This window comes from Excalfactoria chinensis, chromosome 8, assembly GCF_039878825.1.
Source record: "Excalfactoria chinensis isolate bCotChi1 chromosome 8, bCotChi1.hap2, whole genome shotgun sequence".
In the NCBI taxonomy this organism is placed as follows: domain Eukaryota; kingdom Metazoa; phylum Chordata; class Aves; order Galliformes; family Phasianidae; genus Excalfactoria; species Excalfactoria chinensis.
In genome coordinates, this window is record NC_092832.1 from 14,065,585 (window position 1) to 14,082,648 (window position 17,064).

At 46.1% G+C, this 17,064-nt stretch overlaps 1 protein-coding gene across 1 annotated transcript in view; it reads left to right on the forward strand.

Annotated features, from left to right (window-relative positions):
- LAMC1 (laminin subunit gamma 1) overlaps window positions 1-17,064 on the forward strand; it is a 46,695-nt gene that overhangs the window by 8,917 nt on the left and 20,714 nt on the right. Inside the window, exon 2 of the mRNA XM_072342914.1 lies at window positions 15,706-16,010. Within this exon, the coding sequence (XP_072199015.1) occupies window positions 15,706-16,010 (305 nt within the window). The remainder of the gene's footprint in view (window positions 1-15,705; window positions 16,011-17,064) is intronic.

Sequence of the window (17,064 nt, forward strand, 5' to 3'; positions counted from 1 at the left end):
GTTGATATGTAGGGTGTTTTTTGTTTTTTTTTTAATGGCTGTTCGTAATAACTTAAGGAAAAAACATGAAACTAAAACCTAATCTTCATAGCTGATGCTGAAGTGTTGGATGGTGCTTCCGAATGCAACAGAATATATGCTTACTCATTTTGGTGTTAATAACTTAATGGCTTTTCTTCCTGTGGGCTCAGGGCTCCTGTGGTGATGGATAAGAGAGGGCTGGTGGGGGAGCAGCATGCTGCTGGTGGACACTGCACATCTGAGAGCTGAACAAAGGATGGCTGGAGGCTGGATGGGTCTACAGTGTCTCAGCACTATGCTGGGTTCATTATTTGAGCAGCTGCTGGAGTGGGGGGGAAAAGAGCTCTTCAGGCCAGCAAATGAGCTGTTAGCCTTAAGGAGAGGATTTTCTTGATGCAACTTTCACCTACTTACTTAATCAGCAGCTGCCTGGAGGAATGGAAAATGAGCTTAGTGTACCCGGGGGCATCTCTTGCAGAGCTCTCCCTTTAATTGTGTCCTACCCACACAGAGATAAAGGTGAGCAAGAGAAGCCCTGGAGTGATGTGTTTCAGTGCAGGTATGCAGCTGTGCCTTTGGTTCAGCTGTCGTGTGCTGCTGTGATCCCAGGTGCTCAAGCACTGCTTTCTAGCATCTCTCCCATCCCCATAGCTGCCGCACAGTGCTGGGTCAGGGATCCTCACAATGCATTTAGGCTGCAGGAGGCTGTAGCTTGCATTCTTGTTACTGTGATTGGTGCTGAGTAAGTTCTTCCACTCTTTCAATTACACTTCCTTTAGGTTTATGTCCTTCTCACAGATGGAAAAAGGTTAAAAATAGCAGGGCCATTGTGCTGGTGCTGGGAGGTCTGCTGGCAGCCAGGCATGCATCAAATCTTAGGGAGTGCTGGGATTTGGGCTGCATTGCTCTCCTGTGCCTTCCTACCCTGCCACCTGGAGCTGCTCTTCTGAGCTGGGAGGGGAACCATCTTCTGTGTCCCCAAATATGAGCTTACACCACCCACTTCAGCAGATACGTTGGCTTATCTCAGGCCTGCACAGCGCTTGCTCAGTGTTACTCTGCATCCAGTTGTCTCTTGTGCAGCTGTGAAACTCATCTGTGACTCGTGTGGGGACCACAGCTCTGCCAGGAGTTAGGACATAGGGCAAACAGAAGGGCAGTGTAAAAGCTGTATGTATATATATGTATTTTTAAAGCTTGTGTAAAGTGGTTGAAGAAAATCCAGTCTGGTGAAGGTGTAACTGTGGGAATAAGGGAGCTTATTTTCCTGATGGTGAGGTAGTGGTTGTTTCATTCTTTCTTACTCTGTATTCATCATCATGTGGTTTTGGTAAGGAACAGTTAATGTTAGTGTTGTAGCATCTTGATTTGTCAATGCTGCATGCTCTTAGCCTGGGGGTGGAAGCCAACATGCTATCTGAAGAGCATTTCTTGAGCACATATAGGTTAAACTTCTCTGCTCTCCACCAACTGTATGGATAAACAGGTGGCAGAACCCAGGGAGCCGACTTGGCTGATCCCACTGTTGGGGGTACTGAGGCTTTCCTGTTTACACAGCACGCCTTTCAGATGTTCATCCCACTCCTTATGAATAAAGCACTTTGCATTGATCTCCGGGGTTCTGGCATGCCCCTCACCGTGCAGGTTTTGATGTCTCCTCTTTCATAAAATGCATCCATTTGTAAGTATCAGAGGAAAATCTCCTCTGTCTTTGAACACATGAGAATACCACCATCAAATGGTCAAACTTCACTCCAACGGCTTAGGTTGGAAGGGACCTTAGAGACCATCCAGTTCCCCCCAGCCGTGGGCTGGGGCTGCCCAGGGCCCCATCCCACCTGGCCTTCATGCAACAATTATGTGTTCTTTCAATGAAGACATATTGTTTTTCTACAGAAGATGGTTTCGTTTGTGGAACTGTTTGCTCCAAAAATGTTTTCTTTCAGGAAGCAGAGTGATTCGGGGGCACTCAGCTGGATGTTTCCTTTGTAACCAGCATGACAGCAAGCCAGAGTACTCTTAGCTATATAAAGTTTTGCCAAAATGCACATTTTCTTGTTTGAAGAAATATCACCAGGAGCACTTCTGGCTCTCATGCTTTAGGAAGAGGAGTTGGTCTGGACACTAGCCTGATTTCTTTGTTCCTGTGGCATCTGTATGGAGCAGGGTTGTCTTCTGCTTCCAGCACCCAGCACAGCTTATCAGGATTTGTGTGTTCTACCTGTGTGCGCTATCAGTTGCAAACTGATCTCTGAATTCTTGTGTTCCTTCCCACTGTTCTGTAAAGCAGAAATTACAATAGAAATGTATCTCTAAGTGTAGTCTGGAAGGGCTTCACGTGTGTGTTCCAGATGTCTGTGGGGTTTTCTGTAAATTGATGTGTCCATTTTTGTCTTGCTCCCTAATGACCCAATAGCTCCCAACCTTGGTTATGATCAGAGTTTGAAGACTACTAGATTTGTTTTAATTTTTCATAGTTTAGGGTGTCAAGAGGTTGAAAACTAGAAATACATCTGCCATGTAACTAAGGCTTCTAAGGAGAGGAACACATGTTGCAGAAATACTCAGACAACCTGTAGGTTTTTATCATTTAATGAGAAATGAGGCTGTAATACGTTTGGTCAAGCCAAGAAGGCCAAAGGCATCCTGGTATCCTTGTATCAGCAATGGTGCAGCCAGAAGGAGCAGGAGGCGATTGTCCCTTTGTACTCAGCAGACCAGGCTGCCCAGAGCCACATCCAGCCTGGCTTTGAATGCCTCCAGGGATGGGGCATACAGCCTCCTTGGGTTGTATCTGAGTCTGGTAATAATGTTACTGAGTTTAGTAACAAATGTTTCTCTAGTGCTTTGTAATATTCAAAGGAAACCTCCTGTGCTCCAGTTAGTGCCTATCGCCTCTTGTCCTGGCACTTGGCAGAAATGAATACGACCCTCATCCAGAGAGTGGCCAGCCAGCTGGATGCTCATGCCTGTTCTTTAACATTTACCTCTGTAGACAGGATTTGACAGCTGCTTTGATTCTTAGTGCTTCATTAATGGATTCTTGTCCATGTGAGCTGTTCTTTCTGTGTGTGAAGATCAGGGTGATGGCAGAAGACAGCTCTCCTTTTTGCATTGCTGAAGCCTGGTCCAAAGAATTCATCTGAGCTGGAAGGGCCGGCAGGGGCTGTCAGGAGGAACAGATGGCTCTTATTTCTAAATTTACAGTGTTTTTTTTTTCCCTTTCCCCCACTCCCCACTGTCAGATGAAATGATTTCTTTCATTATTTCCAGCAACTTCTGTAAACAGAGCGTGTAAATATATATAAACAAATGCCTGATCTGCCTTGGTTTGAATATTTGAGCGCGGCAGTTTACAAAGCTTGCTCCTGCCTCTGGGCAGAGGAGGAAAAGTGGGAGGAGGAACTCAGCCATGGGTCTCCTTTTATCTTTCTAAATCTCTCATCTGGGCTGCTGGGGTCTTTGTGGTCCCAAGGGCAGGCTGACCCTGGCAGTCACAGCAGTATCTGGGCGGTGTAAAGCCTATCTGCCTCATTTTGGGTGGAGTTGGGAACAAAATTGTCTGCTGCTTTCCACACCTGATGTGGTGGAATTTTTATTCTTTTTTTTCTTGCCAGTACAGACTATAGGCACATCAGTGAGCTGTTGTGTTGGGTGGGGATAAACACTGGTCATGGTTTCATCTGTCTTCTTGGATCTATGCGATGGGCTCACTATGATCCAGGCTCCCTTATAGGGGCAGCATCACCTGTGCTGATATTTAGTCTTCAGCTGGTGATGGTGAACTCAGGACGGGTTGATGTTATTGCTTGAGCAGGTGTTTGTGTGGAAATGCTGGGAAAGGCCCTGCTGAGTGCCGCATGTGGTGCTCAGGTTGCTTCTGTGACCATCTCCTTGGAGGCTCCAAGAAGGTAGAGCTGGTGACACAAACACCATTTTGTGTTTTCTGCCATTGGCTTTCAGTTAATCAATTCTGCTAAATCCCAACGTTTTGTATATTTCTCCTAGTGTGTTTATCAGGTAGGGTTTCACTGGAGTCAGTGGAGTGCCCTGCCCTGCAGCTGGGGGTTGTGCTGGGGACAGGCAGGTTTTCTGGCAGAGGAAGAGGCTCTGTGGCCATGTGCAACTGGGCATAGAGTCAGGACCGGTCACGCAGTGATGATCCTGACCATAATTCACCCCTTTCCAGGAAAAGAAAACAGAAGAGTGAAAGGATTGTTGAAGGTGCACTCTTGGCATTAAAATACTGCATTCAGTTTCCATCAGAGGTTAGTATGGGTTTTCTTAAGAACCACTGTTGGCATCTGTGGTTTTTAATCGCTTCAAAATGGGAGGAAGTAATATTTGCAGATGACACGGTTACTGAAGGCAGTGGTAATGAAGTTGGTAAAGTGGTTTCAGAGGTGTTTCAAAAGGCTGTGGCAAAGTTGGGCTGCTTAGCAGAATCCAGCAGGAATAACACTTACAGACGTGTGTGTGCTGTGAATATTTGACCTATTCAGATAAAATTGATGGGAATTAATTCTTAGCTACTTGGTGAGAAGCAGGCTGTCAGCAGCAGCACCTGTCTTCCGTTCTGGTGCAAAACAATCTCATTTAGTGCAACTGCTGCTGTCCATCGTTTTTGCTCTGTTGTCTTTGTGCTGAATATCAGTTAAAGCCCTTTGGATTGCAGCCTACAGTAGGGAATCTCTTTTAGCAGGGGGTTGGATGTGATCCCCAGAGGTCCCTTCTGACCCCAGTGATTATGTGATTCTCTGATTTTGAGTGAGCTTGTCTGTACCATCTCAACCCCTGACATCAAAAGTTGGGATAACTTCAGTGCTTACATAGAGGAGCAAATCGTTCCAAAGCACTGAACAATTCTATTAAGCCAGCAAGAGGTTTTAATTTTCTGCTGGATAAAGGCTTAATAAATTTAAGTGGCCAAATGAATACAAAAATTACCCTTTTCTGGGAGAGATGGAGGCAGGGGTGTCACATTTAGTCACTCTATACAGCCATTGCCCATCAGAGCCCTTGTCCATTTGTTAACAAGGGTAAGGACAGAAGTTTCTCTGGCTGTTCTGCTACAGATCTGGGTAGCATGAGGGCCTGCAAGCTGGAGCAAGAGGCAGTGAGGAGCACCAGGTGCTGCATATAAAAAGGAGAAAGATAGGGTATGTGGTTGGATCCATCTTGATTGAACCCCATATAAGCACTTTGAGACACAGGTGATGCATCTGGGGCTGGTGGTGTTCAGAAGCTGGTTTAAGAACCATCCCTGTGTTGCCTGGATGGCTGTAGGAGCCTTCAGCCCAAGGCTGATGGCTGCCTGGGGGTGGAGGAGTTGGACGTGGTTCATGTGCTGTTTGCAACGCATGGCCCAGTGGGGCTTCAGCGAGGGGAAGGAGAGGCTCCTCTGCAGCTGCACTGAAAGGATAAACAGGAGGAAAAACAAAAATCTCAGTACAGCTTGTGCTCGGTGCTGCCGTCCAGACGCTGAGCAATGGATGCAGAGCAGATGTGGTGTATCTGGTGTGCATGGTGCTGGCAGCCCTCCTGGTGGGGCTGCGCCCTTCCCCAGCTGCCTTCAATGCACTCCTGAATGTTAGCAGCTTCTTCCTTTCTTAATGCTTCCCCTTTGGGAGAGGTCTGGCAGTGGCTACCCTGAGCTGTGGTTGTGGCTTATTTGAACCGCAGATTATTTGGCTTGTTGCCTGATAGAATGCCAAAACTGAAGCTGTTCACAGCCATGTAGCTTGGGAACGGGGGGGAGAAAAGAAGTAATGTCAACATGTTATAAATGGCTGTTCTTGAAAGTCAACTTGCATTCTAATTTTTACTTTGAATGTATACGTGCCATCTTCAGCTGCGTAACCATGAAAGTGACGTGCATGCAAAAAGCACTAATGAGGAAATCCTTGACAAATCTCCTGATAGCCTGACTTTAGATATTTCCAGTTTTTGAGAACTATTTCATGGTGTAGAGAAAGAAATAAGTTAGAGCAAGAGTTCAATCAGCTCTTTGCCTAGAGGCTTCTTACAGGGCTTTCCTTATGCCATTATTTTCTTTTATATGGGTTTGAAGGTTCCCTTGTTTGCTCTGAATGGTGTTTTGTCTGGATACACTTTCAAGATTTGCGGTTAATGGTGGTTATAGGACGGAGAGATTATCCCAGAGCTGCCCCATTGTTCCATGGGAAGTGGAAGCTGCGGGAATGAGCTGCTTCTTAAGGGGATTTGGGAGGGAATTGGGAAAAGGGAGAGCTGGGAGCTTCCCTTGTGCCAGCAGTGAATTAGGTGTCCGTCCAGGCCTGGGGAGGAACCTCCCAGCTCTTTTAACTGGGAGTTAATGGTACAGTTTTATTTATTTGGGTATCATTTTAGTGCTGATCTAAATCTTGCCTCAAGACTTCTGTATGAGTAGGATTGGCATGGCTTCATTTTGCTTTGCTGTCAAGATACAACTATATAGAGAAACTTGGCGTAGCAAATACATGGGTATATCCATCTTCAACCCCATGGATATGTTTGTGTCAGGAGGACCTGGGAATATTGGAGAGCTCTGCCTTTTGAGGGAAACAGCTGACTCTTGGAAATAATTGATTAAAACAAAAATCTCTGCTGCAATGTAATGTGTAAGTACAATTAGTACAATGGTTTTCTTCTTCTGCATCTTCGTGCTCACAGCTTTACAGGCTGAAGCTCCCTGGCATGTCCATGAGGGCTGGGAACAGCCTGGCTTTGTTTTCCCATGAGTTGGGGGGAAATAGATTACCATTCAGTCCATGGGTCTGGGGGAGGATATGGTCGTGTTAGGCAATGTGGTTTAAATCTGAAGGCCATTACTGTTTGGGCACTTGGTTAATGGAGCGTTGCACAGTTTATGTACTTAGTGTTCCCGAGAATGAAATGCCCTTAAAAAGCAAATCTGTCCAACAGCCCTGTCTTTCTACAACATAAATTAAAAGGCCAAGTAACCAGATCTGGCTGGGTGATCACCTGGAGAAAATGGGGCAAAGTCTGGTCAGTACACTGCCTTGATTTCTGTACTCCATTCTGTAGCAGTGACTTCTGCCTGGGTGAGAGCTACTCGGTACATACACATTTGTATCTGAACTCTCTCAAATTTAGTTCTTGTTGCTGCTCACGTTCACTCGACTTCAGCACTCAGGGCTTTACAGATACAGGAGGGGCTGAGAGGAGGGGAGAATGGCAGCTTAGGGCTGGTGGAGGTGGGAGTTGAAGCATGAATGCATCCTAACACTTCCTGTAGGTGTTGGTTTTCTTACTCTACATCCACTATCTTTACACTTGCTCTGTGTGCTCAGGCTTTTTGACAGTGTCACAGGAGGCTTGTGGAAATCTTCAGTGACTCGGAGAGATATAGATAATAGTGTTCATGCTATTAGCTGTTCTACTGCTTCTCATGTCAATTTGATGCCGTACATAACAAAACACCTTATGCTTAAGGGCAGGGATGAAGTCCTTGGAAAGCTGTTAATGTCTAGCAACTCTTATTTTTAAAGTGATAAATGTATTGATTGCTTAGCAAGGTCCGTGCTTGCAAATGTGTGGTGATAATAGCTAAGAGCATAGAGATAAGCTGATACTCCTTGGTGGTGGTGAGCAGATGAAGCTATTCTATTTTCCAACTGGAGTAGCTTTGGTTTTCCACTATACCATATACGTTTTGGTCCTTGTAGGCACTCTGATATTTTAGTAATGGTGAAATCTGAAGATTAGCATTTAGGGTTGTGTGGTAGTAGCTTTCTTTGACCTCTGAATGCAGAACCTGTCTGGGTCACAAGGAGACATGGTTATACAATAAGGTCGTGGAAGTCAGAGCTTTGGAAGAAGCAAAGCTGTCCTTGCTGTAAGTGAATTGCAGATTGAGGAGTGGGATCCTCTTCAGCTCTTGGGATATGTGTTGTTTGAGGGAGCCACAGGTAGGTTGGATTGGCCTTGACCACCACTAAAGGAGATGGTGAGAACAAGAGCTGGAGAGCATTGTATTCTTTGGCACTTTACTTTCCAATGGCAGCAACTTTACAGGTGGGTTTAGGTGATGGTTTCTTCTCCTCCCCCGTCAAAATACTGTCCAAAGAGTAGGTATACATACTGAGGACCCCAGGAGCAGACCCTACTTTAATGGACTGCCACTGAAGGTCAACAAATGACTTGGCTGAATGTGTGGTAGTTGATGTTACTGGTTGAGTTAGGAGAGTTATCATCTTGTGACTTCAGAACTCATTTTGTTTTTAAGGAGCTAAGTGTGTTTACTGTTTTTACTCTGCGTGCTGCCTTAGCAGTCCTAATCAGAAAATGAATTTCTAGTGGTCTCTCTCCTGGAGAAAAAATACCTTCTGGTAGAGTTTATTTGGGCTTCACAGCAATGTAACTTGCCTGAAACAATATCTCATGTTTTGGCATGCAATGCAGATGATTAAACTGATTTTTTTTGTGTGCAATCAACCTCTTTATAGGCAGTGCTATTACCAAAGGAAACCTGAAGCTATTCCTGCGCAGCCCCAAATCCTGTATGTGACTGGGGAGGACATGGTGTGATGTCACTGGCATACTGCCATGGGACAGGTTTGGTTGTGTGCAGGTTGCTGCTTATCAATATTGTTCTCTGTGCAATAACCCAGGCGCTGCTGAGCCTCATGTAGCCATGTAAGTGAGTTTTCTCTTTCTGGGCTTTGTTCTCAATGTGTTGCTGCAGCTGTTCCCAATCCACACTAAAAGGCAGCTCTGACTTTTTGAGCACCGTGACCCCCGACCATCTGGGAATAAAACATGTTTCTTTGCAGGCTCCCACCAGCCTGCTCAGGCTGTTCTTATCGCTGTGACTGCCCTGCTGCTCTGCTCCTAACAAGGTGAATTAATGAGGGAATTACTGGGCTTCACTTGCATTCCTGCCACCAGGAACCAGTCACTAACATTTAGCTTTATGCCTGGTGGCTGCAGAGCCTCTGTGTCAAGACCAGTAGGTAAGCTCAGCAAATTAAAGCCCCTGGGAAACAGTCCTTTCGTGTGTTAACATTTAACGCTTGGTTTCCGCTTGGGCTGTTCTTGGAAAACATGGTTTGTAGGAAACTTGATTTCTCTGCAGTATCCCAGGTGGTGATCAGACTGCTTTCAACATCAGCTTTCTGAACCCAGGTTCGGTGTGGGTGCCTTGTGGTCTTCTGGAGCCTGACCTGAAGCAGATTTGTAGCTGGCAGCATTGGGGAAGCCTGGGGTTCGTTCTCTGTGAGGCATCAGGAGAGAGAAGCCAGTTTCATTTTTTGTCAGTGGTGTTCCAGTGTAATCCTATCGAGTTGTTTCACTGGGAAAAGGATGGTAAACCATGTTTACTTCTCATCTTCTACGCTTTTTGCTAAATTCTCTCTCCTTAGAAGCAGGCACTGCACTTAGTGCTCGTCTAGGTGGTCACGTGAATGGATGTGAACTCGTGTGACTCTCTTTAATGTATCTTTGTAACCTGGAGCATTTTCAATCCCTGCACTCTATTCTCCAGATGCAGAGCTAAAAGCACACGCTGGCTGTTCCTGTGAGCTGAGAACTGTAATGCAATTCCCTCTCTGCCTCAAGAAAAAAAAATGTTGGAAGAAGCTTTGTTTCTCACTTTCCAAAACATATTTGAAACATAAGTCAGTGGCAAGCTTTGTTTTGGAAATGGTCTCGCTCCAGCAACAGTTCTGCCAAGGTTGTTTATCCCAATTCCTACATAGCTTCACAGGCTGAGAAAGTAAAACTGGTGTGTGGGTGGCTGCTTGCAAATGGTCCTTATGGATATTGCTGCACTTTGTTTAGCAAATAGCAGTAGCTTGTGCATGAGCCTGTAATTCACATAGCATGTAGTAGAGCGTAGTGCAACGGCACATGGAGAGATGGGGTGGTAGAAAAAGCAGAGGCAGGAGGTTTGGAAACTCTGTGTCCCGTTATGTGACATGACTCAGATGTGCTGGAAGTCAGTTTTTTTAACTGCTTATTGGAGAACTCAAAACTTCACAGAGAAACATGACAGAGACATCACAGAGAAAAGTGGGCTGTTTTGTCTGCCCTGGGGCAGGTGATGGACATGAACACCAACAATGTTCTTTCCAAATAGTTGCAGCATTAATTATGGCCTGAATCTGAGAAATCTTTGGCTGGTGAGTAGGAGGTGGAAGGACAGGGGTGGGAGGGAGAGGTGGAACCATCCAAATTCCAGTAAACTTACTGGATAGGAAAATGCTTGGCCTCACACTGCTGTCTTCACCACCAGAGTGCTAGCTGGCCTGGATGGCTGTCTTGCTCCTAAACTGGTGCTGCTGAATTTGCAGCCCTCATGTTGTCATATAATTTAATTTGAACTTAATTAGGCTCAACAATGCCAGTTATGTTTTTGATATCATCTGATTCAGATAGGAGCTGAGCCAGGCGCTAGCACTGCTTTGAGCCATGGGGCACATGAGGAGTGGGGAAAGGGCTGCCTTTCAGCAGGCAGGGGAAGAAAAGCCTTTAAGAGACTATTTAGTAAACCAAATGGGCTGAGATTGGTAATGATGAAGGACTGAGCTGCTGGGCTGTGTCCAGAAGCGAGGGCAGTCTGGCAGTGTGCCTGCTCATGCACCTAAGCAGAAGCTGCCTTTGGCCTGGAGTGCCTTCAGCTCGTCACTTGACCTTGCCCAGCCTACTTGTCCTTTATAGAAATGGTGTTGCAGTTCTCACCAGATGGCCTGATATTTCATGTTAGTGTTTGCAATGTACTGCAAGGTAGCCCAGTAATCTTATTTTCTTGTTACAAGGAGGTACATGTTTGCCAGTTGGCTAAATGTCATGTTTGAAGAAGCTACAGGTTCATTTTTTAGCTATCTGAACTTTTGCTGCTGAGTTTGGAAATAACTTAGGGTTAATTTCCAGTTGTTCTTCCCTCTGTGCATCTCCACCTCTGAGTAGACGGAGCTGGGGCTGAATATTGCGAACGTTCCCACCTACATCTCCTACTGTCTGATTGAAATGTCATAGCAGAGATTAAGATGTAATGTGAATTGTTTTGTTGTGATTCCTTTGGAGATACTTTCTCATGCAGGAAACATCTGTAAGCGATGCCTTTGTAAGTGATGCCTTGTGCCGTTCCAGGGCTGGGAAGTACGGCCTTCATACAGCTGAAAGCTTTTTGGTAGATCTCCTGACCTCCCAGTGCCATCAGTTGGATCTGTGGTGGGCTCTGGTGGGTGGGAGCTGCATCTCCCACATGAGGAAGACTTACTTTTGCTGTGACCCTTTCATTCTCATTTTGGGAAAGGTTAGCGTGGACCTCCACTTTTCTCTCCAAGGATCTTAGCCTTCTGTCACCCCAAGCAGAGGGCAGCTCTATGGTTGGGTCCATGAATAAAATGGAGCCCTTCCAAAATGGCGTGTGCAGCCCTTGATCATCTGTGATCTGGCGGCACTTGCCAAGTGTAAAATGCCTTTTTAAAACGAGCTTTTATCATTTGTGCTGAAAAAGAGCTTTGAGGTTTCCTGTGCGGATAGGACTTTTGTGTTGTGCATGGTATCTCTCCAGTCCCTAATGAATAAACACAGCTGGCGTTTTTGGGAGGTGGACTTAACATCTTTTTGTCAAAGCTGTACAAATACAGCGGCAAATTTTACTGAATTATTAGACCATGTTTTCTATTTCTTATGCCAATCCATGCAACTGACTTAAGAGTTATCAAATGAAAAAATGCTTTTCTTACGAGGCTGCCTTCAGCCCATTCCAGAGGAAACAAGTTTCCCCTCCCCCCTCCACCCCCTAACCCCTCTGGAAACACGACTGGAACAAGCAGCCTTGATGACTTATCAATGTTGGATTATCATGCAATAATTTACTAGGCAGCCCTTTGCAGGCCGGAGCCGCCTACACGCACAAGTCAATGGTGCCTTTGTTCGGGAGTGCCTGGAAGAATGCATGACCTAATGGGGCGGTGGGAGTTCACGTTCATTCCAGCCTGCTGAGGTTCCCTGAGTGTCCCCATGCCTTTCCTTCTTCCTGTCCCTTTTCAGGACAAGTGCCATAGGAAAAGCAACCTGCTTTGTCTTGCCTGTCTCTGTTAGAGTTCAGTGTGCCAAAATCTATTGTTTTGGTGGAGCATGGCTTGTGACACTTTTGATAAATCGTTTAGGTTATCAGAAAAGGCATATCTTATGTTTTCTCTTTTCTCAGACTCTGGCTATGCCATTTCTACGTGCAATACCAGTGCTGTAATAATCCTGCACAAAATTTCCCAGAAAAGCCTAGGTGTCATTATTGTAGCTGTTTGCTGTAGTGCTGTAATATTTCCTTGCTTTCATAGAATCACAGAATGGCTTGAGTTGGAAGGGGCCCCAAGGATCATCAAGCTCCAATCCCTCTGCCACAGGCATGGCCACCAACATCTAGGTCTGGTACTAGCCCAGGCTGCCCAGGGCCCCATCCAGCCTGACCTTGAACAGCACCAGGAATGGAGCAACTGCAGCTCTTTGGGCAGCCTGGGTCAGCATCTCAACACTCCCTCTATGAAAGACTCATTCTCCTTAAACACTCCCTACCATCAGTCTCTATGCTCCACAAGGGTCTCTAGAATGGGAGGCTACCCAAAATCCTGCAGTAGTTGAGAGCAGTGCTAGGCTTACTCCTAAACAAGATCTTATTAACTCAGTATCACCTGTCTCTTGCTGTTACTGGGGCTTCTCCATTGGAACTACCAAGTGCTTTCTGCCCCAAGTCTTTGGCAGCGGGGTGTCTACTTGAAGCTGGTTGAGCCTTGCGCTGGGTGGTGGAACTGAGGCAAGTGTGAACAGGAGGGATGAATGGCCACAGGCACCTTCCATTGCAGGAGGCTGGTGGAGCTGACTTCCCTCTTGGCCATGGGCATGGTTCAGGACTGCAGGAGGAAATGCCAGGGGAGCACCTTGCTGCTATGATATGGAAATGAAGGCCAGTCGAAAAGCAATAAATGTGTAACAGGAGATAGCCAAAAGGGAAGCATTCAGAGCAAGCTTAAACTGTTCCATTACAATTTGGGGAATTTTGCTGAAAATAAAAGTGCTGGAAGATTTGGCTCTTTGCCCAATGCATGTTCTCAGATGGAGCTATTTTCTCAGCAGCAGAACTTAGCAGCGGCCGTTTAAAGCTTGCTGCAGGATGGCTGCAAAGTGGAGTCACAGACAATAAGGAAGGGAGCGGGAGTTCTTCCTGGGGCCATGGATGTGAGCAGACCGATAATGAAGGAGCCAAGTGTCGGTCGGGGCTTATCTCAAAGGCATCTGCTCACAATCCGGTGCTTGTAGTGGCTGTGCCAGCTGGCAGGATGCTTTCCTGATGTAAATCATCCATCCCTTTTAGGAGCCGGAGTACAAGAAGCCCTTTTGTGAGTAGGCATGAATTCTTAACTCAGGGGGAAAAGGGAGGAGTTTCTCATTCAGATCTAAATAGCATTTACTTACATTTTCCTGGCTATCTTTATGGTGCTCAGTGTGGTGTGCTTCCTGCTAGGCGCTGGGATGCAGGAGTGACAACCCTGCTGACGTCCGTCCCTTGGACCCGGGTGTTGTGCTTTGGCTGACAGCATGGTTGGGTTGGTGGGGATGATGTGCCCTGCATCCAATGCTGCTAAACAGCTCTTACCATTATGTCTGTCTTGGAATTTGTAACAGCAGTGCTGCCTCGGAGCCACATGCATACTTCTTAATTTTCTACATCAGCGTGCACTGTAACAAGGGCTGGTTGGTTTTGTTCCCTTGCCACTTGCAGGTGGACATCTTCTTGTGCCAGGAGGGATGCAGTATGAAAACATGAGGTTTATGCTTTTGTGCTCTGGAGCTGCCAAAGGTATTCCAGGTTGTGCTCCCAAAGTGCTGAGCTCATGATTGCTAATGACAATGCATCATCTTTCTGCTAATCGACTTTAATAACACACACCTGGGGCTCTTCCTGTAAAATAGATCTGCTGCTTCTCAGTACACAGGGAAGTGCATCTGGTATATGCTATTAGATGCTTTAAGACCACAGTGAGATCAAAACAATTGCCAGTGTCTAGGAACAGAAGAGCAATGACTTTTGTCTTCCAAATTAAATACTTAAAGCTGCTTTTCGCCTCGTTATTGCTGTTGCCATTCCTTAGAGTAACAGCAAATGTATTTATGGAGCCCTGCAAGGCCTGGAACCTATCTTTGCTAGGAAAAAGGCTATGCAACCTTGAAGAGCCCGGTTTGCAGGCAGGCTGCTAAGCACAGTTTTTATGTTTTAAAGGGGGAGAAAATGTGTTTCAACGCTGTGTCAGCTGGTCTTGGGTAAATGCTATTGTTCCTGCAGTATTTACCCATGGCAGGCTGATACAGTGCTGGAGCACAGCCTTGCTGTGTGCATTAACTACATTCTGATGTCATGCCATTAGCAGGGCTTCTCAAGCAGTCGTGCTGCCAGCTGAAATCAATGTCTTTTCACCTGGGTTGTACAGTTGGATGAGTTTCCAGTGAGTTTTCTTTGGCTTGTGGTATAAAACTGAAGATGGGGGAAGGGTTCTTTCAATTTAGCATGGGGATTTCTATGGAAAAATGTTACTGTGTTGCTCAGAGCCCAATTTGCACATGCTGTGCCTTTAGCTTGGGTGATGTTTTTTTGCAAGGAGCTGCAGGAGGAGCTCATTGGGAAACAGAGACCATAATCCAGTTAGTTAGAGGGGAGATGGGAGAAAAGCCAGTTTTGGGCTTAGCTCATCCATAAGCTCACAGACTCTATGAGTAGTAATGGTTATTTTGTGGGAATTGATATGGGCCTTGTATCAGTATGATGCTCCAGGTGGGAGGGGGAGGCATCTGGAGTCATTCATTAACTTCAGATCCGAGTCTCACTTACATAGAGTTGGGCTGATTGCAGTAATGTTAGATGTGAAAGGACTTAAATTGAAGGTGTGATTTCATTGCACTCAGCATTTTGCAGATGTGCTTTAGGCCTATGCTATTCCTGTTGCTTTGTGCTGCCTGTTCCTGCAGTGAAGCACTCTTCAGCAGGTGCTGAAGATGTCCTTGATAGTTCAGTGCTGGAGGAGAGGTGCCATGAGCACTGGAAAGAGTTGGGACTGTTTCTGTCTGACCAGGGGAAGCTCTACGCTGTGACTCTTACCTCTGGTTAATAATGTTTCTTTTTGGAAGAAATATCAGACTGCATCATTAGTGAGTAGAGTAGAGGGGGAGGATCACCTCCCTCGACCTGCTGGCCACGCTCTTTTTAATGCACCCCAGAATGCCATTGGCCTTTTTGGCCATGAGGGCACACTGGTGGCTCATGGGCAACCTGTCATCCAGCAGGACACCCAGGTCCCTCTCTGCAGAGCTCCTCTCCAGCAGGTCATCCCCCAATCTGTACCAGTACGTGCAATTATTCCTCCCCAGGTGCAAGGCTCTACACTTGCTTTTGTTAAACCTCATCTGGTAAGTGTTCATCCTTACATTACAGTGAGAATTACAGTGTATTAGCTGTGTGTTTTATTGTGCTAAAAATCCATGGGTCTCTTTGTTTATCCCCTCAGCCTTCTCCTTGACCTTTGGTTCCTTCACTTTGCTGGGAAATATGGTGCTTGTGCTACTGGAACCTGCCTATCCTAGCGGAACCAGAGATCTTCTAAATCTAAACCTTTGTTGTGAGTTGTTTCAGCCTTTCTCATCCCTTTGTTCCATCTCCTGCAGGAAAGGCCTTTGACATCACATACGTGCGGCTGAAGTTTCACACCAGCAGGCCAGAGAGCTTCGCCATCTACAAACGCACGCGGGAGGACGGCCCATGGGTGCCCTACCAGTATTATAGTGGGTCCTGTGAGAGCACCTATAACAAAGTCAACCGGGGCTTTATTCGGACTGGGGAGGATGAACAGCAGGCACTCTGTACGGATGAGTTCAGTGACATCTCCCCCCTCACTGGGGGCAATGTGGCTTTCTCAACGCTGGAGGGACGTCCCAGCGCCTACAACTTCGACAACAGCCCTGTGCTGCAGGTATGTGAGCAGCACTGGCTCTGTGTGATGGTCTGAGATGGTTCCTTCTGCTCAGCTGTCACGGGTCCAGCTTTGTGGGCTGGACTGTAGTCCTTTCTTATACTTGAGGACCGTTGGATGGGTAAGGTGGGTGGGGTGATCCAACAAAATGTTTCTGGAGAAAGAATGGAGCTCCATTGTAAGTAAGTTTATAGTAAAACGACAACAAAGAAAAGATCAGTGGTATTAAAGATGACTTTTCATAGGCACCACGGAAGTCTTCAGAGGATGGATGCTTACCTCTGTCAGCTTAGAAAGTAGCTGTAGTATTTTGCTGTTGTTTCAGCTGTAAGAATGAGGGGAAAGTTAAGCCTGACTCTGATATGAGGCATCTTCATGTATATTTTGAGCACAGAAGATAAAGAGACATAATACATGATTAACAAGTGGGGAATTATTTGAAACCTGAACTTTTTGCATTACACGTATGCTGAGGCAAGGGGAGCGTGGTTTTATCTACCTTTAGTTTCTCGTACAGAAGGCTTAGATAAGGGGTTTGGTTTGTTCTTACCATTCATGCTGCCGACTGGGCAGTGGCCTGGAGCATACTGGGGGCACCAGTTTATCCGGTTTACTTGCCATTTTTCTTGTGATGATGTTTCTAGATCATCATGCAACAAAGAGTTAAAGCTGTGGAATTTGCCCCATCAGGGCTTGTCTCCTTCCTTTAGGAGCTGGGTTCAACCTTCCCTCCTTCCTCTCTTGCATTAGCAAGGTGATCCCTGGTCTTCAGCCAGTGGGCAGAAAAGCAGGATCCGGTGGGGCTCAGTTCTACAAACAAATATAAAGATTAATGGGAGAGAGAAAAGCCTGTGCAGTGGAAAAGAACCAGTTTGGCCACCTTATTCCTGCAGCCAGACCTTGCTGAGAAAGATTTCTAATCATAAAAGTGAACAGAGAAATTTCCAGTTAGTGATAGGGTTTATGATCCTCTAATAAACTCCATGTAAGGAACCGAGACCTGACCACTGCTTTCCTAAAATACATACAAGCCTCTGGCATTGATTGTTCAGTA